The sequence below is a fragment of the Vespa velutina genome, chromosome 18, assembly GCF_912470025.1.
Source record: "Vespa velutina chromosome 18, iVesVel2.1, whole genome shotgun sequence".
Classification (NCBI taxonomy): domain Eukaryota; kingdom Metazoa; phylum Arthropoda; class Insecta; order Hymenoptera; family Vespidae; genus Vespa; species Vespa velutina.
This window is the reverse complement of record NC_062205.1, coordinates 4,185,221-4,208,100: the sequence shown is the minus strand read 5'-3', so window position 1 is coordinate 4,208,100 and position 22,880 is coordinate 4,185,221. Positions and strand designations below refer to the sequence as shown.

The 22,880-nt window shown below is 35.8% G+C and overlaps 5 protein-coding genes and 2 non-coding genes across 10 annotated transcripts in view; 4 read left to right on the top strand and 3 right to left on the bottom strand.

Moving 5' to 3' along the window:
• LOC124955304 (serine/threonine-protein kinase S6KL-like) overlaps nucleotides 1–10,291 on the bottom strand; it is a 38,158-nt gene extending 27,867 nt beyond the window's left edge. Inside the window, exons 1-8 of one of the 3 annotated variants that reach the window (XM_047509543.1) lie at nucleotides 10,035–10,226; nucleotides 9,681–9,943; nucleotides 9,419–9,513; nucleotides 9,088–9,322; nucleotides 8,936–9,020; nucleotides 8,759–8,866; nucleotides 8,519–8,677; nucleotides 8,324–8,412 (exon numbers count right to left, since the gene is read on the bottom strand). In XM_047509543.1, coding sequence (XP_047365499.1) covers nucleotides 8,324–8,412; nucleotides 8,519–8,677; nucleotides 8,759–8,866; nucleotides 8,936–9,020; nucleotides 9,088–9,322; nucleotides 9,419–9,513; nucleotides 9,681–9,737 — 828 coding nt within the window. In that variant the 5' untranslated portion in view covers nucleotides 9,738–9,943; nucleotides 10,035–10,226. Of the gene's footprint in view, nucleotides 1–8,323; nucleotides 8,678–8,758; nucleotides 8,867–8,935; nucleotides 9,021–9,087; nucleotides 9,323–9,418; nucleotides 9,514–9,680 lie in introns of all 3 variants that reach the window. The other 2 variants (XM_047509544.1, XM_047509545.1) reach the window with 2 other exon arrangements.
• On the top strand, nucleotides 58–5,481 carry LOC124955302 (neurofilament heavy polypeptide-like). The gene is made up of 3 exons (XM_047509539.1): nucleotides 58–392; nucleotides 3,423–3,993; nucleotides 4,123–5,481. The coding sequence occupies exons 2-3, from the start codon at nucleotides 3,433–3,435 to the stop codon at nucleotides 5,266–5,268; spliced, it is 1,707 nt and encodes a 568-aa protein (XP_047365495.1). The 5' UTR covers nucleotides 58–392; nucleotides 3,423–3,432; the 3' UTR covers nucleotides 5,269–5,481.
• On the top strand, nucleotides 7,628–7,701 carry Trnan-guu. Its single transcript has one exon. It is a non-coding gene; the product is annotated as a tRNA-Asn (tRNA).
• Trnaw-cca lies at nucleotides 8,109–8,180 on the bottom strand. The gene has a single exon. It is a non-coding gene; the product is annotated as a tRNA-Trp (tRNA).
• Nucleotides 10,292–10,444: 153 nt separating the features above from the next.
• On the top strand, nucleotides 10,445–11,393 carry LOC124955308 (cytochrome c oxidase subunit 6A2, mitochondrial-like). The gene is made up of 3 exons (XM_047509556.1): nucleotides 10,445–10,606; nucleotides 10,904–11,049; nucleotides 11,187–11,393. The coding sequence occupies exons 1-3, from the start codon at nucleotides 10,534–10,536 to the stop codon at nucleotides 11,265–11,267; spliced, it is 300 nt and encodes a 99-aa protein (XP_047365512.1). The 5' UTR covers nucleotides 10,445–10,533; the 3' UTR covers nucleotides 11,268–11,393.
• On the bottom strand, nucleotides 11,157–20,517 carry LOC124955311 (putative histone-lysine N-methyltransferase 1). Its single transcript, XM_047509562.1, has 4 exons — nucleotides 20,066–20,517; nucleotides 19,695–19,796; nucleotides 18,639–18,736; nucleotides 11,157–16,837 (listed from the first exon to the last, which is right to left on the bottom strand). The coding sequence occupies exons 1-4, from the start codon at nucleotides 20,177–20,179 to the stop codon at nucleotides 11,902–11,904; spliced, it is 5,250 nt and encodes a 1,749-aa protein (XP_047365518.1). The 5' UTR covers nucleotides 20,180–20,517; the 3' UTR covers nucleotides 11,157–11,901.
• Nucleotides 20,518–22,504: 1,987 nt separating this feature from the next.
• Nucleotides 22,505–22,880, top strand: part of LOC124955306 (SREBP regulating gene protein) — a 1,792-nt gene continuing 1,416 nt past the window's right edge. Inside the window, exon 1 of one of the 2 annotated variants that reach the window (XM_047509552.1) lies at nucleotides 22,505–22,649. In XM_047509552.1, the coding sequence (XP_047365508.1) occupies nucleotides 22,629–22,649 (21 nt within the window). In that variant the 5' untranslated portion in view covers nucleotides 22,505–22,628. The other variant, XM_047509550.1, reaches the window with a different exon arrangement.

The following is a 22,880-nucleotide window of genomic DNA, read 5'->3' as shown; positions in this document are numbered from 1 at the left end:
TGTCGGCTCGTCGAGTGGGTAAATGGGTATATAAGCAAGGCCCGGACGATTCCATCTCGACACACGACCCAACCTTCATCCCGATCACCACGGTACTTTGCAAACGAGCGTTATCGCACGCGCGCGACGACCATTCGCGAGTATATATATATATATATATATGTATATATATATATATACATATATGTATTAGATAGCTAAATCATATCGTAGAGAAAAATAAAGAGAAAGAGGGAGATACATATAATCGGTATTCTATCGGTTCTCGTGGAGTTTCTCGCGTCGAATCAAAGGAGCAAAGAGGAAGAAGACTCGCTTATTGCCGTTGCTTGTTGGTGCTTTTCCCCACGTCCGTTGTAACGAGTTTGACGATAGAGGAAGATTAAAATAACGTGAGTACCGAATTAAACAATTACAGCATTTTTCTTCTCATTTAATTATCTCTCTTTCTTTCTCTCTTGTTCCATCTATCGATTTATCTTTCGAGTGATCTCTAGTGTTATTTTCAATCGAAGAAACAATATTTATAAATATGATTAAAAATATTGCTTTCAATTATAGAGACAATGAGAGAGAGAGAGAGAGAGAGAGAGAGAGAGAGAGAGAATGGGAGAGAGTCTGCGATTACAGTTGGATTGTTAGACTTGCGAAAGAAATTTTGCAAGAAGACGAAATGAGCGACTGACGATTTCACGAATCGTGCCGCTCTTCTTTTAAAACGACAAGAGATAAAAAAAGAGAAGAGAGAGAAACTACAACGAGTAGTAGTTTACGTCCCGAATCGCGAAATTAGAGCGAGAAGAAAAGAAAAAGAGTAAGTCAAACGCGTTAAAAAAATCATCGACAGGACATATAATTAGTCTAAATCGTGCCGATTTCTCAACGGTCCTTTTGTGTAATTTTCTCTCTCACTTGCTCATTCGCTTCGATGTAACGCTCTCGTCTCATTTTCTGTTTCTTCACTTTTACCTCTCTCTCTCTCTCTCTCTCAGGAACTCGTGCGATATCTAATTATTCTCTTTCATTAATCTTTTAACATTGCAATCAACGTCGGCGTACGACCTGTCGCGACTTCCTCTTGTCAACGCGTTTCGTTTAATGAACGAAAGGGCAAAAGTTTGAGAACAATGATAAATGTGTACTTTTCGATAATAAACGTTATTACAACGATAACAAAGTCGATGCTATCGAACGTCGTCAACTATTTTTGATCCTTCGAAAATTTGCGCAAAATTCAAAGCGGAAAAGAGCATAAAGAAGAACAAGAGGAACGTCAACGTCATTGACGTTGGATCGCTCGATCGTTCCCCGCATTCTTCTTTTGTAAGCGCTACCATTATTCCAACTCTGATGATCTTGATGAGGTAATGGGTGTCCATCATCTTTCACAGGCATTTCCTCTCTCCCTATCGAGCCGATGCGAGCTCGCATCGCATTTGTCCGATTCTATGATGAAAGAGAGAGAGAGAGAGAGAGAGAGAGAGAGAGAGAGAGAGAGAGAGAAATAATCAACGCTCTTCCTTCGAAATCCGATAATCGAATTCAGTTCTCGAATCTCATTTTCCAATTTACCTTCAATCGTAGAATCAATCATATAATACTACTCTTAACATAGAAGCAAGGTGAACGATCTGAAATGAATTATAGCTTAAACTCTACAACTACAGTAAGTCTACTTATACAGATTTTATTTATTTTATGTTTTCATAATTATTACGAAAATTATTAGCTGAAAGAAATTATTGGTAATAAAAATAGAAGAGAGAAAAACAACGAGAAAATATCCTTTCATCGACGAGCAACGATTTTCTACGGAATGTCGTATACGCCCTCGCTAACTGAACGCTGGCAAGATTCGAAAGAGTAGGTACGAGTAAGCTTCGATCGTTGCCAAAGATCTCTCCGAGTCGATCGCCTTCGTAAGAACTTCGTGGTTGCGCGAGCAAGCCACGGACTATCGGCGTTGTTACGTATGTTGCCAAACGCGAAATCAAGCTAGTCGAGATAAAAACTGGACGGACCGTTGTGTGTCCTTCCCTCCCTCCCTCCCTCTCTCCCTCTCTCTCTCTCTCTCTCTCTCTCTCTCTCTCTCTCTCTCTCTCTCTCTCTCTCTTTCTCTCTCTCTCTCTGTCTCTCTGTCTCTCTCTCTCTCTCTCTCTCTCTCTCTATCCATCTATCTCTTCGTACCATACTCCGTCGCGATCTTTCCCTTTCTCGATTCTTTCCGATCGCGAACGTTTGCATTCCATTTCGTTTCAAAGTTTATTTGAAAGTGTCTTTTCATCGAACCGAACAAAATTATCTCAAGATTTTCTTTTATTTACGATATATTTAACATCGAAGAAAATTGAATTTGATGATACACGCGCGACGGGAGAAAGAGAGAAAGAGATTGCCTTTGTCATCGCGATCGTGTGTTTAATGCTTTTGAATGGGAGGCATATTTGCGTTCGTTTTCACGCTCTCTTGTCCGTACAATACCGTTCAAAAGTAAATGATTATCTACCATAATAAAACATCGCATGGTATATCGTAAATTCTCAAGGACTTTCGAGAAAATGATCCCTCTCCGTTTTTGCACGTCGTTTCCTCGACGGAAGCTTTCCCTGAATGTTAAGAAGGTTAACGCGTTGACTATTACGAGGGGACACACCGGACACTCGACTTTACCCAAGATAAATAATACCTAAAATTGGCTAACACTCGATACATCCTTTCGATGAGAAAGAAAAGATGTCTTCTTCGATCGTAAGATTATCCGTTTCCGGCCATGATCAAGGATTTTATTCAGAGACACGCGCCAGCTCGCGAAACGCGTGCGCGAGGAGAAATACGCAGAGTGTGTATGTGCGAGAGAGAGAGAGAGAGAGAGAGAGAGAGAGAGAGTCATACGCGTAACAAGCGTGAGGGGCGTGCATCCTGTCATTAGTTCCATAACGCGCTCGCCTTATTCAATGCATTCGGCTCAATGTCATCCGTCCCTCTTCTTCCTGCCGATTCTTGCACCAGCAACGTTAGCAGCATCAGCAAATCCGATACTCCTCGTCGCTACCCTTCGCGTTCCATTCAAAAGCGAAAAGAGCTCCCAACTATTCTCGTTCTTAACTGACCATTCATCATACATATAAACATTTATATCCGTGTATAGATATGTGCATACGAAGTTGTACGAACAGTATCTACGATCGATATTCGTCGATAAACGTCGTGAATGTTTCGACCTCTCTCTTCGATTCTCTTTTCTTTTCGTTCTTCCACTGTCTCGATCATTCTCTATCGGGAAATTGTCATTGAAAGCGTACATACGTGTACGTACGTCATAAAAATTCTCAACGGTGAAAGAGGAAATTATAATCACGGTTATTATTATTTCTACGCGATAAAGACGATCATTACGAGAGATACGTTGCGATTCGTTGCAGATCGATCAAGATGATGAAGCTCGTCCTAATAACGATGGTGTGCTTGCTGGGAGCAAGGGCTGCTCCCTTGGCGAATCATCACGAAGCAGAAGCACCTCCGACCGTGGTACCGCTCGAAAAAGCAGCCTCCGCGAATTCCGAAGAAGCCGCCAATGTCTCTTCCGATACTGCCGCGTCTTCGATCGCACCAGCAGAACCGTCATCGGCGCCAGCTCTTGTGGAAAGCGCAGAGGCTAAAGCAGAACTTCCGGCCGAAGCTCAATTACCAAATCCGAAAAGCGAGAATTCTCAGCAACCTCTATCCTCCTCCTCGTCCCAGGAAAAGAAGGAAGAGGAATCTAAGCCGATAGCTCGCGAGGCATCATTGGAGCAAGCTAACGAAAAAAAGGAATTCCCTGAACAAAATGCCGAAGCACAAGTTGTGCCGCAGCCACCGCAACAACAACAGTCTGGAGAGGTTAAGAAGGAGGATGAAAGTCTGAAGGAAGCAGCGTCCGAAGTGAAGGAAACCGTACAAGCTACGTCAGACGAGGCACAACCACAAGCACCAGCTGAAGCGGCCGAGAAGAAGGTAAGTCAGGCGCACCTAAACGAGGAAAAAGAAAATAAAACGAAACAAAAGAAAAGAAAGGGAAAAGTGGAACGGTGTCCGAACCAATTGCGTGTTTAACTTTATTAATTCGTCGTTCCATTATTTCAGGAGCAAGCAGCACCGGCCGAAGGGAAGAGCGCCGAATCCAGCGAGGAGTCCCAAGAGAAGAGAGATGTAGCAGCGAAGGAGGAGGAGCCAAAAGAAAAAGAGAAAAAATCCGTGGAGCAAGCGGAAAGTTCTTTACTGAAGGCAGGAGCTGTGCCAGCGTCTGTTGAAAGTCAAGCTCAAGAAGCCGTGAAGACGGTTGAAAATTCGAACGAAGCCAATAAGAACGAGGAACCATTGAAAGAGGAGGTCAAGGCCGAGGAGAAACCAGATCGTGTGACTCGCGATGCCGAGGAATTTGTATCAACTGTAATACTCGAGAAATCTCCAATTAATGAAGATGCAGGCAACAAGGATCAAGAGGACGAAAAGAAGAGCCAAACTGAGGAAAAGAATGGTACCGTAGCATCCGAAAGTACAGCCGCAGAGATCGAAAAACCGATAGAACCAGCGAGCTCTTCCTCGTCAAATGGCAATCAAAAGGAAGATGTTAAAGCCGACGATAAGTCGGGTGCGTTGCCTCAAGCCGAGAAGGAAGCTAAGAGCGCTGAATCCGAGGAAGCGGCAAAGGAACAGAAACAATCCCAAGGTGATGCCGACGCTGCCGCAAAGCCAGAGGAATCTAGCCAGATCAAGCGAGACGCTTCTGCGGCGGAAGAGGAACAGGCGAAATCAAAAACTGAAGAATCTCTGAAACAAGAGACCAAATCGGAAATAGCCGCCGCCGCCGCCGCCGCCGCCGCCGTCCTCCATCTCCATGCTCCTACTCCTGCTGCTGCTCCTGCTGCTGCTCCTGGCATCGCCACTGATGTAAAGGAACGCTCGAAGGAATCCTCTTCTGAAGAAGACAAATCGGTCGAAAAGGAAGACGCTAAGAATAGCAGCGAAGAGGACGATGACGATGACAAAAAATCTTCCTCCGAGGAAAAATCGTCGAAAGCGATAGAGGAATCAAAGCCAGAGTTGTTGCCAAAACCTGAAGAAGTAAAGGACGCGAACGTTGACTCGTCGACCCAGTTGAAGGCTCTCTCATCCTCCTCTTCGGCACAAGAGGATAATAGTCCGCCACTCCTTCAGAGCAGTAACGCCAGCAAAAAGAGCGAGGAGAACAGCAGCCAGAGTAACAGCGAGGAGAAGAGCGCCTCATAAAGGGACGACGCTCGTTGACACGATCGGCAAGAAATGCACGAGACCATCCCCGAAGGAAGATCGATCAAGATAGAGGAAAAGAGGGAGAGAGGAAGAATCGCCGAGTGTGAACGACGGAATGTCAGGGCAAGATTATAGGAAAGAAAGATATTAAACAACAAAAAAAATTACAAACTAATTAAAAAAAAAAAAAAAAAAAAAAAAAAAAAAAAAGAAAAAAGAAAAAAAAAGAGAAAAGAAAAAAAATAAAGAGAGTGTGCGAGCATCAATGTGGATGTGTGCGCGTGTGTGAACGTATGTATATGTCGAAAGATAGAGAGAGAGAGAGAGAGAGAGAGAGAGAGAGAGAGAGAGAGAGAGAGAGAGAGAGCGAGAGAGAGCGAGCGAGCGAGCGAGAGACGAGGTGGCAAGAAGAGAAAACGAGACAAAACACATCCGATCGACAGTTGTGTTAGGGTGTATATACCCCGGCGCGCTACGATTTCGAATATCTCAAGAGACGAATTTTTTTAGCGAGGAAAATAGAAAAAAGATAGAAAGGAGGGACCAGGGAAGTAGGATGACCACATGACGAATCGCGACCCGATTCGAAAACGAGTCCGAAGTAGTACACATGGTCGTCCTTCTTCCTGAGGATCCGGTTCGGCGAATTTTTTCTACACCGAGCTGCACCCTCGTTCGTCCTGACGTACGACAACTACAACACGGCTCTTACTTCCGATGGATGGTACGCGAGGACGAATCTCTTCTGCTCTCCTGACTTTACTTTTTCTTTTTTTTCTTACTTTTTTTTTTTTTTTGCAACATCCTTATCCCGGGACTCCCGCAATTTTATATATACATATATATATATAAAGAAATATATGTGTGTATGTCCTTTTTATTATTTCTTTTTTTTTTCGAACGAACACTCGACCACACCTAACCAGACCCATTCCGATAGATTAGCAATTAGTTCTCGAGTCTGTTTTCTTAGAGTTAACGCGTCATTCTTCTTCTCCTTATTATTATCTTTATTATTATTATTTTATTATTTTATTATTTTATTATTTTATTATTTTATTTTTATTATTATTATTATTATTATTATTATTATTATTATTATTATTATATATTAATATTATTATTATTACGATCTAGTAGCAGTTCCACAATTATTATTATTATTATTATTATTATTATTATTATTATTATTATTATTATTATTATTATTATTATTATTACTACTACTACTACTACTACTACTACCACTACTACTACTACTACTACTACTACTACTACTACTACTACTACTACTACTATTATTTTATTATTACGATTTAGTACCAGTTCCACTATTATTAATAATATTATTATTTGTATTATTGCTGTCATCATCGTTATAATAATAATAATAATTATTATTACTGTCATCTCTCACGTAAACATGACGTTACTGATACCAATCCACTGTAAAAGAAAAAAGAAGAAGGAGAGTAATCAAGTTCAACGATATTTGTCCTGTATAGAACGTACCTCTTATGGTGTACCTAAAGTATATTCGAGGATTTACTTTTTGGAGATTTTATCTAACACTTGGATATTAATATCATAAGTTAGAATTAGTCGTAATTGACGACCAATCGTAAGTGAAAATAAAGACCCGTGCTTTTTCCTTAAAGAAAAAAAAAATGTAGCCTTCCCACGAAGAATTTCTTTGCGCAAGACAAGAACGATAGAGCGCGACATTTATTCGTAATATGCGCGAAAGCATCGACTCATCGAAGGCCGTATGAAAAGTCGATGGCGTATAAACAGTGAAGATCTATAAGGTCGCTGTACTCGACGAAATGTCAAGGCGCAGAAAGTTTTGCAATCTATCGCAAGATTCTTTGATGTATCAATGAATCGAGTGAGCACGGCTAAATGGAATGAATTATAGCGTATTTAAGTATGTCCTAACGCAAATGACTGATTCTTTCTTCATTTTTTCATTTCTTATTTCTTTTTTCTTTTCATCCTCTTCACTTACGATCATCAACGATTTTAGTAATGTCAACGAGAAAAAACAAGTTGCCTTTTGAAATACCGTGAGATCTTTGAGAGGTCATACTCTCTATCAGAGTATTCTAAGAAACAAGATACGTATCTTATAAATCGCAACAAATATTTATATTTTCATATTGCCCAATGTTTTTGGATTATTCTCTATATCTTTTTTTGTTTTTTTTTTTTTTTGTTTTTTGTTTTTTTTTTTTTTTTTTTTTTTTCTTATGCAAAAGATTATGAAAGAGTTTATCTCCCTAAAGAAATGAAAATGAATAAGTTCGAGAGACAAGTGGGACATACCAAGATATTCTAGCAAATCAGAGTTTCAATCGCCTCCGTGGCGCAATCGGCTAGCGCGTTCGGCTGTTAACCGAAAGGTTGGTGGTTCGAGCCCACCCGGGGGCGAAGAGGAATAATAATATTTCTTTTTGGTCTCTCAGCATTTCGTACATTTTCAAATTTTATATATATATATATATATACATACATACATAAATTATACACACATATATGTATATAATTTATTTATTAATTTTTGTTGATTTCAAAATACGTCATTTCATCGGAGACAATTTTTAAAATATGTACGCGTTTCTATTTCTAATATTTGCGAAACTTATCATCGTATTTGTTTAATCGTTCCTATTTCCCTTCTTGACGTCCGAAGCAAACTTGTATTGTTGAAATAAATTTATGTAAAAAATAATTGCTTCAACAACAAACTACACGATGAAATTTATTTTTATATATACGCGTTATTAAATAAAGTGAGCTTAAGTAAAAGGATAAAAAATAAAAAAAAGAGGGAATTTTGACCCCGACGTGATTTGAACACGCAACCTTCTGATCTGGAGTCAGACGCGCTACCGTTGCGCCACGGAGTCTTACGATCGGATTTGCTTTTAAACCAGTTATATGACAGAATGAAATTAATGTTTAAAAATTTAAACATAATTATTCATTATTTAAAAATTATTTTGAATTATATATGAATACGAATAATGAAGAATAAGTTTATATTACATACCCGATTGGTGAGTAGAAAGCACATCAAAACACCAAGAGACCACCAGTCGACTTCTTGACCATAAAATTGCCTTTTTAAAATTTCTGGCGCTGAAATTGATAAAAAATGGAAAGGCATATGGAGAGTGTAGTTTAAATTTTAAATAGAAAAATGATACACGCGCGCGGGCGCGCGCGCGCGCACTCTCTGAATTACCCATGTACTCAGGAGTCCCACAGAAAGTATTTGTCCTTTGCGTACGATGTAACCACTTGGATAAACCAAAATCTATAATCATAGCATGCCCTTCTTCGTCCAATAAAATATTTGTTGCTTTCAAATCTCTGTGCACCACTCCAGCATTATGTAAAAAATCTTAAAGCAAATAATACTTTTTTATGATGAAATGCCAAGTGTTAAACGACGAAATCTGAAATATGTTTTATAGATTTTTACCAATAGCTAAAGCAACTTCGGCGACATATATTCTAACTACTTGTTCGGGCAAACACCCATACTTCTCTACTAATGAAAATAATTCCCCGCCGCACATGTAATCTGTTACTGCAGAATGTAAATAATGTAAAATGTTATGCCAAAAAATATTCATTATATATCATAAAATAAACTTACATATGTATAACGTTTTACTACTTTGCCATCTATGGGTAGAATTTACAATAAAGGGATGATGCCCGACCATTCTTTGTATAGCTACCTATAAAATATGATTATTTAGTTTTGTATATCTATAGTAATATAGATGTCCAAAGAGATCGTAATACCTCCTGTTTTGCCTGAGTAACGGCATTCTCGGTGATAATTTTAGCTTTGCTAATAACTTTCAAAGCAAAAACTTGTCTATTTTCCCGACTCTGAACCTTATAAACTCTTCCATATGCACCTTTAGCAATGACGTCGAGAAAGCTATATTCTGTATTTAAAGTCATCTTTCTGACTTTAAATTCTGGCAGAAAGATAGCTTCAGACCTAGGTATCGGCCAGGCCGTTTTAGAAGAACTAAAAGAATCATGGAATATGCTTTTGTTCCAACTGTACGAGACAGTATGCTTTCTCCATTAATGTATAACACAAAAATAAACATGTAAAAATTACCTTCTATAGGAGGACCGTGACCATGATTTGATTTCTACTTGAAATGATCTCGTTGATCCAGCACAACTCCCACCGATGATGTCAATGAGACTATACTGTAAAAGATATATACACATGTGTGCGTGTGTGTGTGTGTGTGTGTGTATTAATTAACAAATTTAACGCAATTGTCCAATGAAACGTCATTATTTTTCTTTTGCGTTTTATGTTATGAAATAAATTATTCAGTATTTAGAGGTTAGAATAATTATCACGTAAATACCTGACTAGCATATTTCTGATGGTCGTGGTATTTTTTCTTTACGTTGGAATTGCCCATCCAGCAAAAAGGTAATAACGCGATTGTCCAGTTTAAAATACAATCGATAGGAAAGAAACAAATGGAATCACTTCCCCGCGCATCTTTGAAATTCTAACATCTGAACAGGTATGCGTGTGTATGCATGCCTGCATGCATGTATGTATATATATATATATATATATATATACCACGAATGCACGTCCATTATTTATTCGCTGAAAATTCTACGATTAGAAATATTATACTATAATATTTGAACGGTTGTTTCATTGAAAACCAACTTGATCTTATTATTATAAAATGATAAAAGCATACGATTTGACATTAAAGTGATTCTTCGGATATATTGTGATAAAGAAGAATGTGAGTATGCGTGTGTATACGTAAATAATGCAAAATTAAAAAGATATCAACCAGCAGAATACGATAATCAATATAAATCTGTAAAGAATAAAGATATATGGTAAATATTTTAAATAACTTTATAGATAAAAATAATATTTCGAATGAAATATTAAAACTAAAAATATTATTTTCACATAATGTCGTTTGAATGATCCACGTTCTACGAAAACTTTGAAGACGATGTCACGTGGCAAGAATTGTTACACTATAAAGGCCATCTACCGAGAGATCACATTAATAAGATGTATAGAAAAGCAAACCTGATAATAGAGTTCGCTTCGCGCACTTTCGTTCGCAAAACGATCACCAACTTTACCATCTGGAAAATAACACAATACATTACATCTTGGGAGTGCTTAATCAGTGGACTTATTACGTCAATGTAAGGAAGAAAAGTAAGACATCAGCCATGGCTTTTTCAAGCTTTAATCGTAAATTTGCGAGAAATTTTGCGAGTGCAGCAGCAGCAAGCACTGAAAAAGGTAATAAATTTATATAATTAAAGCGTTACTCAATTCGTCATATAATATAATAAACAATGTCCGTCATTAAATATGCCCTTGTTACTGACCTGTCGTCATCGTAACGTATCGTCAGATACGTTTTATAATCTTTATATGTAATCTTGTCTAAAACATTTACCTTTGCATTAAATACTTCTAAACTTATTTGTATATATTGTATATATATATATACACACATGGAGAGAGAAAATTGTTAGTCGCATCAGCAACAACATATTATTTACATAATAATTACATAATAATTATTTTTTGCAGGGGATAGCACGCGTTTGTGGAGAAATTTATACATATTCGTCGGCATTCCAGCCACTATTTTGTCTGCATTGAATTGCTATCTAAATGAAGGACATCATAAGAAAGCAGAATTTATTCCTTATGAACATTTAAGAATCAGAAACAGGGTATCTATATGAATATATATATATATATATTTTTATATATATATATATATATATATATATATATATATATAAAAAGTTATCCGCACGACTAATATATATGAATTTCTGTGTTTTTTTATCATTTACTTATCATTTAGCGTTTTCCTTGGGGAGATGGACAACGATCATTCTTTCATAATCCACATGTAAATGCCTTACCAACGGGCTATGAAGAATAAGAAATTCGTTAGCGTCTACTAGTACTATTTATAGGTTCCTCAAAAGATAGTATATATAAATAAATTAATCCTTTGTTCTATTCTCTGGAAGGAACAGTTTGAATAAATTAACAAGATCTTCTCATATGAGGATTTATTTTTAATTTTAATATCAAGTACCTAGAAAATAATATAATAACCAAGAGAGAGTTGATAAGTTATTGTATCTATTAAAAGTTCGTTTAAACTTCAGTTTAGAATTGTAGAGATTACGTTAAAAAAAATATAATTCTTTATTAACAAAGATAAAACGGTAATAAAAGATAAAAAGTCATTGTACGTTTTTGAAATCTTCGATACAGCCGCATCTATGTAACATACATAGTAATTGAAAATAAGTAGCACGTCGATTAAGTCGATTACCGACAGTTTATAAATATTGTTTTTGTCCTTAACAAAATTATATATGTGTATATATATATATATATATATATATATATATATATGATAATTTACCAAGTAGTCGAAGGAAAAGGAAGAAAAAAAGGAGAAAGAAATGTATGCAGAAAGGGATAGAAAAATAATAATAATATTATATGGATGATTATTAAGAGGTGATATAATGAAGACCGATCAAAGTTTCAACTATTCGGGGCTAAACAAGTTTATCTTTCGATGGCGCCCCTGTTACACAATGGGGCTTACAATACTTATGATGTTTTTCTATCCAATGCGATGCTGCACATTCTTTAGAACAATAATGAGCTTGTAAACAAATTTCGCAAACAACCGTACTTATCTTAGAACAATTCAAACAGATTACATCTTCTGGAATCTGAATTTTTATTTCAATTCCATTCTCTTTAGTATCGTCGTTAATATTAGATAATTGCAAATCATTAATAGGAAAAGGCAAAACTTCCTTAATCGTATTAAATGAAGTTGGAGATATGCTTCGTACGTCTATTATATGCGGCGGCTCAGACGAGATCGGGCTTTCTCTCGAATCGAATAGCCGAGGATCACTGTTATCCGTAATATTACCCTCTTTAATATCCTTATTTCTTAAATTGGACAATGTACCACCCGATTCCGATAATATATTTTTTAACCTTGTAAAAGGTTCTACCGCGTCTCCTTCGTTACGATTCATTTCATTAATTGAAACTAATTCATTATCGAATTTGTTGTTATTGTCAATGGGCAATGTACTTTGCGAAATATTTGATATTGCGTCACTTTTATTAATATCTTTCGTTAGATTTTTTAACGAAAGTAAATCAGATTGTTTACCGAGTTCTGTATTGTCCAGTTCTTCCTTTTGTGATTTAGAAGATCGGCTCGCTTCGGTTTTCGATCCACAGTTTGATTCTACATTAACATGACTTTTACTTATCATATCTTGAATTAATATCTTCATCGTATCTGTTAATTGTTGAGATTTCTGTTTTTGAAGATATACCTGCCATATGCTCTTTTGAACTTCCATTGTTGCCGTTTTATATATATATTTAGCTAGTTTACTTTTTAGATTACTTATTGATTCGACGCTACTTTGCCGGGATTTGTAGCGAATAAATTTATATATTTTCTCTTTCCATCCTACGTGAAATAGTTTTAAAACACAAGTGCCCTTATCGTATATCTCGTGTGGTCTACAATCAAAGAAACTTTCTTCGAGGCAATAGGTTACTTGATCCCATATTTGAACTAACAATTCGCATGGAATTTTATTTATTCTTTGTAGTAAATTTTCTGAATTATTAAAATGTACCATTGGGAGTTGGGCAGACAATGTCATAGAGCATGAGATTTGTGAGCTTTTAATATCCTGTGCCATTTGAATAGGAAATCTTTGCGGTACATTATAAGACATGTCGATTTGTTGCGGCGCCTGTCGGGCATATGACAACTTGGACATGTCCCTTGGGTTATCGATTCTATGCGATACGGTAGTATTTGTTTGACCTGCCATTTGAGATGCGTATTTCGCATTGTTCCCTATAAAACATTGTACATTTTCATTTAAATTTAATCCCCGAGTAATATATTTGTTATTCTGTGATTGCATGGAATTTGAATTGGCAGGATTATAAAACGTAATTCCTGGTATAAATTGTTGCTGGATCGATTGTTTACCGTAACACGGCATGGACGTCTTATACAATTGTCGATTTTCTTTCAACAATTGCACGTTTCTATGCATCGATTGGACCGCCGCCGCCGCCGCCGCCATCGGAGGAGGAGGAGGAGGAGGAGGAGATGCGTATAAAATCGATGTATTAGACTTTTTCAATGTTTGTAAATTCGGAACGATACATTCCTGCTTTTGATTCGGTCCAATAGAGGTGTATACATTTTTCTTTGGTAAATCATTGTAAATTACTTGAACCTCTGCCGCCGCCGGGGCATGTAAATTTTGAACGTTCGTTAAAACTACCTGTGCCACGTTATTGGCATTGTTTGATAATTGTTTGGAAATTACTGGTGCAATAGTTGCGGATAAGTCATTGGAAGTAGACGTAAAGCCATTGTCAAAAGTAAATGTAGATGCATTACTAGAACTGGATTTAGTAGATGAAGCATTAGAAGTAAATGTAAATGTTTCAGAGATTGATTTATCGAATAATGTCATATAATTCGCTATTTCTTGCAAAGATATAGGTTTATATTCGGGCGTTAGGAAAGATTTGTTGATAACGGATGCTGCGTATCGTATAACTTTCTTTAAATCCCTTATTTTCAATTCCTTACCCAAATTAAGTAATTCCTCGAGAAGCACTATAAAGTTTGAATTAAACCGCATATCATTATTTATTAATTCTTTAACTTTGGCGGACACATTTCGACCATCATTCGACGAGAATTTCTTTTCTAACGCACGTATACGCATTATACGTCTATGAATGGATATTAAATAATATTCTGTATAGGATAGAGACGGGTACTTGTTGTCGAGTACTATTGCATCCTTGGTCGATCGTTTACGATCCGTGATACGCTCAGATGGCGTATCATTAACATTAGTAGGGACTGTTGTTTCATTAACCAATGCGTTAATAGGTTCAGTTAGGGACGTGTCCACGGGAGTAGGACACCATCTAGAGCCTAATTCTGCGCTAGAAAGAACCCTTATTTTGTTTCCTTTTATTCCTTTTGATTGTATAAAATTATAAGGACAATCGTCGAGCTTACTATCCTGTTTGAAATCGATTGTATTGAACGAAGAGTCATTAATTTTTTCATTGTCCAGACGTATCGTTTTTATAACAGACGTATCGTTATTTTCTTCGATAATACCACATGTTGATTCCTCTAATACTACCTCTATTTCACCATTGTTGTTTGTTGAATCATTATTAGACCTCAATTGATTTTTGCAAATGTCCTTTACTATTATATCCTGATTTGTATGTGATTCAACATTTTCCTGAATGCTAATGGTATTACCAATCGATTCTATTCTGTAATTTTTATCTATATTCATTCGTAAAAGTTGTCCTAAATCTTCGTTAATATCTTGTTTAGACGATTTTAAACTATCATCATTTATCATGTTTTCCTTATCATATACCTTAGGATTACTTTGGATATTTTCACAAGTTTCGGTATACGTGGGTTTTACCTCAACTTCTATATCCGCATTGTTATCATTAATATTTCTTCCGGAGAATTCTGTAAAATTAATATTCGCTATTATTGCATCGTCTATTTTCTTTGGCGTTTCAAAGGATGTGTCAGCTTTTGAAGTCTTTGACAGATTTCCTCTGTCTCTAGACTTTTCTAATATTTTCTCTACAGGGGCATCCGAATTAACAGCTGCACTTGTAATTGTACTTTTAATACTGGCGTCCTCAGAATCTCTATCTAATTGCACTTCTTTGCTATAATTATTTCTTGATACATGGCAGGTGATTTTGTCGTCGTCGTCGCCATTATTATTATTATTATTATTATTATTATTATTATTATTATTATTATTATTATTATTATTATTATTATTATCATCATTATTATCATCATCATTATTATTATTATTATTATCATCATTATTATCATTATCATCATTATCATTATTATCATTATTACCATTATTATCATTATTATTATTATTGCTACCACTGCTACTACTACTATTATTAGGCCTTTCGCACAATGTTCTTATTTTAATAGCGTCATTAGTTAATACTTTAACATTTGTATCATTAAAGTCTCGATTGTAAACGCTAAAATCAGATGATTCGTTTGTTTCTACCTTAATCGATTCTGTTGATTCAACGATCTCATTGTGCGCTTCTTCCGGCTGAGTTACTTCAGCAATGTCATCTATTACGGAGACATTAAAAGTTTTACTCGGTAATTCATTATTAGAAGGATTCATTTCAATTTGCTCATTATTATCGCGAACCAAAGGAAACTTTATAATATTATCTTTTTGGACGCTATCGTTCCCGCAAAGTTTGATTTCCATAGTAAATACATCTTTATCACAGACAGTATGATCTTCATCAAATTCTCTAACATTTCTATTATTTAATAAAGTTTCTACCAATTCTATACTTGAAATCTCACAAGTCTTTCTACAGGCCGTATCCATTATTAAATCAGATGTTATATCTTGTTGTCTTTTTGCCTTATCTAATAAAACTACAGGATATTCGATATTTTTATCAACATTCGACAATTTTTTGTACTTCTTTCTTTGTCTCGTACGTATACAAGCATTTATTATAAATTCTTCTTCCTCCTCCTCGCTTAACGTAACGCACTGATCAAAGATCTCGTGAAATTTATCCCGAATCTTTTTTCGTTTTCTCATGTCTACACTTGAATAATAGGTTCGATTAAAAATATCAGATATATTGCAATTCTTTTGAATTTTGTCAATAATTACGGTTTCACGCAGTTCACACTGGCGAACTGTTTTCAATTCGTTCGTATCTATTTCGTTGCCATGTACCTTTAATGTATCATTTATTTTGTCATTTGAAGGAGCGTTGGAGTCCGCTTCTATGGTTTTACGTGTAGAAAAACAACAACCTTTATCATCGGTAAATTCTTTCTCGCGCAGTTCATCATTAGACTCACATAAAATCGGCCTTCTTAATCTTTGTCCCTTTATATGAATAGGCACCTTTATCACATCTGTATCGTTATTATTGGGGATTATTCCGTTTCTAGTATTTTGCGTCGATACCTTTTTATCGATCGATCTACTCTTCGATATTTCTTCATGATCACATTTATTATGTTTAGACCTTTTTACTTTATATTTATCCGATTCTTTTCTTCTTTTAATTTTATATTTAAATTTAAACCCGTCTATCTTAATTTGATTAACGCGAGGCTTTGTGCAACGCGACATTGAAATTATCTGCGACGTACTATCTGCGTCCAACTCCTCGTCGTATCGTTCGTCAGAACATTTTGAACTTTTTCTTATATCTTCGGAATTATTTAAATCTTTCTTATTCCTATTATCCTTTCGATTGTATTCATCGTCGAGCAAAAATGGTATAAATTCTTCGTTGCGCCTCGCAAAATCCTGTGCCCTGTCCTTGTCATTGATACTGCTTATTATTTCCTTTGACCTAAAATTGAAAGCAATACTACATATTAAAGAAAACAAATTTAATTCCAATTAAATTACTTCATGTTTTTGAAGCATAAAAAAAAAAAAAAAAAAAAACAAAAAAAAAACAAAAAACAAAAAACAAAAAGCAAAAAACAAAAAAAAATTAAAAGCTTCATAAGGCAGGCACTCATATACAACAAACGATCATTCAATGATCGTTCATTTATATATTGAAATTATTACTCTTCGAGAGAATCGTTTTATTTCATTTAAATTATTAATGAAATCTTCGCACTTTTTCGTCGCGTACTATTTCAATTGACTAAAAAGACATGAGGAAAAACCACGCAACATATTTATGACAAAGAGATTTTCCTTTCTATATAGGATCAGTGAATTTTATTCGTACGTTAAAAGTGATACAAGTACATAAAAAATGAATGATTCGTATTTCCCGGCAAATCTGTCCATTTCCTTTTCTATTTTCTTCGCGTTGTCCGCCGTCATATATTTTCATGCCGCTTTTTAATTGGATATTTTTCACTTTTCTTTTCTTTTACTTTTTACTGATATTTGAAATATCTCAAGAAAAAACATAATCGCCGAACGACGCATCCAAATGACACGCAACAAAGACAAGCACAATCGAGAAAGAAAATTATCGTTTCTTCCCCCGTTCCTTTTAACGAAAGAAAATTCTTACTTCATCGTGTCTTCAATAATCGTCCCTTTTGGTCGTATTCGAAGGACGATAATATTTGGCAAATCGATTAGAACAAATACTCGCCCAGAGATGAGAGATCTGATAAGGAAGAGGAGGGGGTCGGAAATAAAAAATAATAAAAAAAAGACAAACAAATTTAAGATAGGCACATCGAGAAGAAAAAGGAGGGAGAAAAAAAAAGTTATATTGAGGAGATGAAGAATTCACCGATTCTTCGTCGCAACTTTAAGTATTTGAAATAGAAACGACTGTATGACACGAGGAGGACTCCCTCGCACCATTCAATATTCCTTTAAGGTGTCACCATAGAACACAAGGACGCGATGGAGAAGGGATAAAGCGAAATAAATATGTGCAAAACGATTTATCCAATGTACATCAGATTTATCAGAGTTTTACGAATGCAACTGGGTAATAATAATAGGGGAGAAAATGTCAAATTCAATATTATGATAAACTTGAGAGCGTTACGTACTTAATATATAAAAGAAGATATCTTTTCTTCGAAGGTTCGCGATTAGGAAACGAGCGGGGTAAGTAGTAATGCTAGAGGAAAGAAAGAGTACGCAAGCAATGGCCCACACACAAGGATAGAAATTCTGAGATGCATGCGATACACGTGATACTCCTTCTCATTGGCAATGACCTAACATAGATATTGAATAATTGGGACTGAATCGAAAGGCTTGTCATTGGTCGATCCTTTCGAATCGTTGACGCCCCCATTCCCTTATTCTTAACGAACGTAATATATTGAACGTTACTCGTAACCGCCTCCCTCGTAATCTATCCCTCAATACCGGAATAGATTTTGAAAACGATACCCTTCGTAATTTCCTTCATATAACGCTTATAACATTCCTCAGACAAGTACTATCTGCATTTACATAGTTCGTCGTTGCCAGAGAAATTTCCAAATCTCTTTTGTTGCGTGGGTCGGAAGGTAAGTAATCGATTTATTACATTGAATTGTCAAGTACGCTGTGTGACGGTTGGAATTGAAATGTCATTTTTCATCGTCAATATCGAGCAATAAAAGTCCTTTCGGGAGCCCTGTGGTTCTTATTATCAGTACACGTACGATGATACTTACAATCGATCGACAACGACGTACGACTCGGTGGTCAATTGTAACAGAGCTCGTCGTAATCCGCTTTTTGAGAGATTAAGCTTTTCCAGATCGTCTTTCAACTGCAACAAAATTGCGGAATATACATATATACATATATCCCGATTAGTTCCCATTTCCTTTTTTGCAACTTCGAAGAGATAAGAATGAGATTAGGGAGCAAAGAATTGTTTCTTTCACCTTCCTACGAGAGAATAATGGCCAAGCGCAGCATAGGATAATACTTAATAGCCAATAATCAAACATAATATGCTCGAACGAATGAATATTGCGCGCCAACGGCGTTTAATTGTCGGCATATTATAATCCTAGGAAAATGACAAAACAAAATAAATCAACTAAAACAACTCGTTCTAATCCATTGTCGTCTCGTCTATCTGTAAATGAATTTTGCTTCATCAAATGTTACCACCAGCAATTTCACGCGTTCGCATAAAATTTTGTCGTAAGTACGTACAAGTCGAAAAGAAGAAAATGAAGAAGATGAAAGATCGAAATGTAAGATATGTAATATTTCGTTTTATATTATGCGTTGCAACGCATATGTAATATTTCATTTATTTCTCTAATTTATTTGCTTCTATTTTATTGTATCATAAATTAATCCACTCGCAGATAACTTGGACTATTATTTCATAGACCCTTGACATTGATACGAACTTCATAAAGCTCATTATATATGTAAATAAAGATAAATTGACACGTTTGACCTTCTCAGTAAACAAATACACATATAAGGTATTATTACATACCTTAGTCGCGCTAATGTTTTTCTAATTGCCATTTAGAAACTTTAAGTTGAAAATTTATATGAAAAGCTGAATAAACAGTCCAACCTTTTTAAATGATTCGTAATGCTAGATCAAAGAAAACAAACGGTTGAAGGGGGGAAAAGAACAGAGGGGAAAAGAAACAAAGAAAAAATGAAATCTAACTTATTAACCAAAAAGCATCGACGCTTACAAAGACAGTATCGAGTACCTACTTAAATCATCATGAATAATAAATGTAATTGTGTACCTTTCGTCTTTCTCCCCGAAGTGTTAAAGCCTCGTCGTAGTCGTGAGTTGCTTTTCGATAACCTTTCTTATTCTTTGAATCCATATTACGTATTTGGTATATCTAAAAGCAGCGTCACATCCGGTGTAACAGAAACAAGAGACTATTCCTCCGGTGGAGAGAGAGAGAGAGAGAGAGAGAGAAAAAGAAGAAAAGAAATGACTACGGCACGTTTGAAGATAAATCAAGTTGAGCTTTGCGCTCGACCAAAATTAGATAAATCTATCTAATTTTCGCTGAGAAAGTGAAAAGGAAGGAAAAAAGGCGGGAAAGTAAAGTAATCGTAAGGCATGCGTACGTACGATCAAAGTGATTACATAAGCCTTACTTACCTTTCGAAGCAACTCCTGCCGGCAAGGACCAGCACGAAAAAGCCACTTTTTCAATTTGTAATTGTCGAAAATGATCGGTATATCGTCTCGCGTACGAGACTTTATTCTATTCATTGCATTCAGAATGCAATGAAAGTAAACGCGACGCGTTCTATCACTTCGATGGAAAGGTTTAATATCACTGTCGTCGAAGAACCGAATACGAGTCTTATGCAAAGAGAAAAAACCGACTTGATCTTAGATGGCAGCGTATTATGAGGACCGCCGAGTGAGTGATTGAGAAATATATATATATATATATATATATATATATATATATAAATACCATGTATACTAGACACATACATATATATGTACATATATTGTACATATATATGTTATTAAAGGTATAAGGAGAAGCGAACTATGCTCGAATATAAAGATACATCCACCGCGCTCCTATACGGGCCATTCTTTTAAAAATGTTAATTCGGTTTATGCGATCGCTCCGCCCCTTGTTACGAGCGCTCTAGCAGCACTTTATGGAACTAACTGGACTATTACGACGGTCCTTTGTTTACTTTCGTCCGTGGAGCTGCGAGGGGGAAAGAGAGAGAGAGAGAGAGAGATGAGAAAAGAAAACCGTCCTTCGTCGTGACGGACGACGAACGACGAGATACGACAAGTTTTTTTAAGCAGAAGAATCTGAGAGAAAACTCAAAGGACAAAGTTCATCACGTTGGAAACTTAATTCATGTTACAAATCTACTAAGATCGTCGAAACGATCGGATCGACCTTGTCTCTTTGTTTAAAAAGCATTTTGATCGCATTTTAACGTTAACTAATATTTCGCTGATGTCTGCGTAATTTGAAATCCTAGATATCTTTCGATGTTCTCAAGTACAGTCGCCAAGATTACTTTGGTGTACATTATTAACACCAAAGTGAACGAAGAAAGCTTCGTTCGTTCGAAAAAGCCTTGAAATTTTCTTGAGAAGAAATTCTTCTTCCAAAATGGTTCTTCCTTCTAGAGAAAATATACACAAAATCAAGTTAAGAGTCTTCTCTCGCAAGCCAGATGTTACCACTTATTCTTTTAACCTTTCGTCGTTCGCAAACGAACCTTTTCCCCAAAAGTCACGAATAAATACAAAAAAGAAAACAAAACGAAATATGCATATATATATATATGCATGTGTGTGTAAGGATAAGAAAAAATGTATTTCAACTATTCGATGATTTTGACATCGAATGCATTTGATATTGGGGCACGACGTGGTCAAAATCACGTTTTAGATTCTATTTCGTTCTGTAAAAAGAAGGACTCGTTTGATTTGCAATCGTTCGTCATGATACGAACGTGATTTTCTTTACGTTGCCGAGGGAGACATTCGAAACTGTAGCGAGCTCGTTCGTTTCTTACGGGACCCTTTTGTAAAATGATCCCCATTGTTTCGAATTAAAAGATAAGGAAGAATCGTATGATTACCAGGAAGTACACCCCAAAAACCGGAACTGTCGGTATATTCGATAACGCTATCGGTAGTAACAGCTTTACTCGTTAAATATTCTCCGAATTCCGATTCCTCTTCTTCCTTGTTCGATATCTTTGTATGCTTTGGATCGCTCCTATTAGAATTACGGCTGCCACGAATAATTTTTATTGAGTCGTTTTAAGAGAGAGATAAGAAAAAATTATGCAATTTTTGCAACGTCTTTTTAAAATGAAAATGGTCGCGTATATATATATATATATATACATATATATACATATACACGTGTGTACTCACATATCTATACTGCTAATTTGACCAAGATGTATCGAAGTCCAAATAAGAGTAGAGAAAATTAACAAAAATATAGCAAACGATAGTACCCATTTTATTTTACTTAATGTCATATCGTTGATAAGTTTAAGAAAGCTGTCATCGTTTATCGATTAATCGATATAAAATCGCGCCCTTTTACGTGGTTTATGCTTTTTATATTGTAAAATTATAAGTACGAGGTGCGTACGACGAAACGATATTATTGCAAATAATCAATATATTTAACAATGATACAATGTTTCCCTCCTGTGCGTATCACGAATATGCATATGCATAAAATGCATCTATACGACGTATCGTTGTATAGGTATTATAAGTCGATCGATTTTTATCGATTTACGCGGCATAAGTTTGCAAATGCGAACGCTAGATGTCGTCGTAGCTGTTATCAACTCGTTGGTTATTCGCCGATAAGCCGGTATGTATAAATAGAAACTTTGCGAATCAAAGAATAATTATGATATATTTATTTAACTTTACTTTTACAAGTTATTAAAGTTTCTGGCGGCTATGGCAGATTGAATGATATCTCTTTTTAGTTCCCGGCGTCTCACTTCTTTTTTTGGTTGGTTTCCAATCAACGTGCATTTGGCGGCGTATTAATTATGCGCCTTGTCAAACTCTATCCATATGCGTATGTAACGAGACGATAAGCCATCTAACGTTCGACGGAAGAAACAAAGTAATCTATTCTTGCGATCTAATTTCAGGATTTTCTTAAATGTCGTGCTTTTGATCGATTCTCTCTATATCTATGTCCTCGATATCAAGCAAGGTAATCAACAAGTATTCGCAGTGATTCGGTACGATTAAAAAGAAATATTCGCGAATGTTACAAAATAGATATGGTGAAAAGCCCAATGGAAACATAACCTCCTTTTGCAAGAGATTTGGTGATATTTATCGTTTATGCGTGTTAATCCTATATGTCGAGAAATATCTTATCTCGGATAATATCTTGGTATACAATGAATCTAATAGGTATACCTAAACGATAAAAATGCAT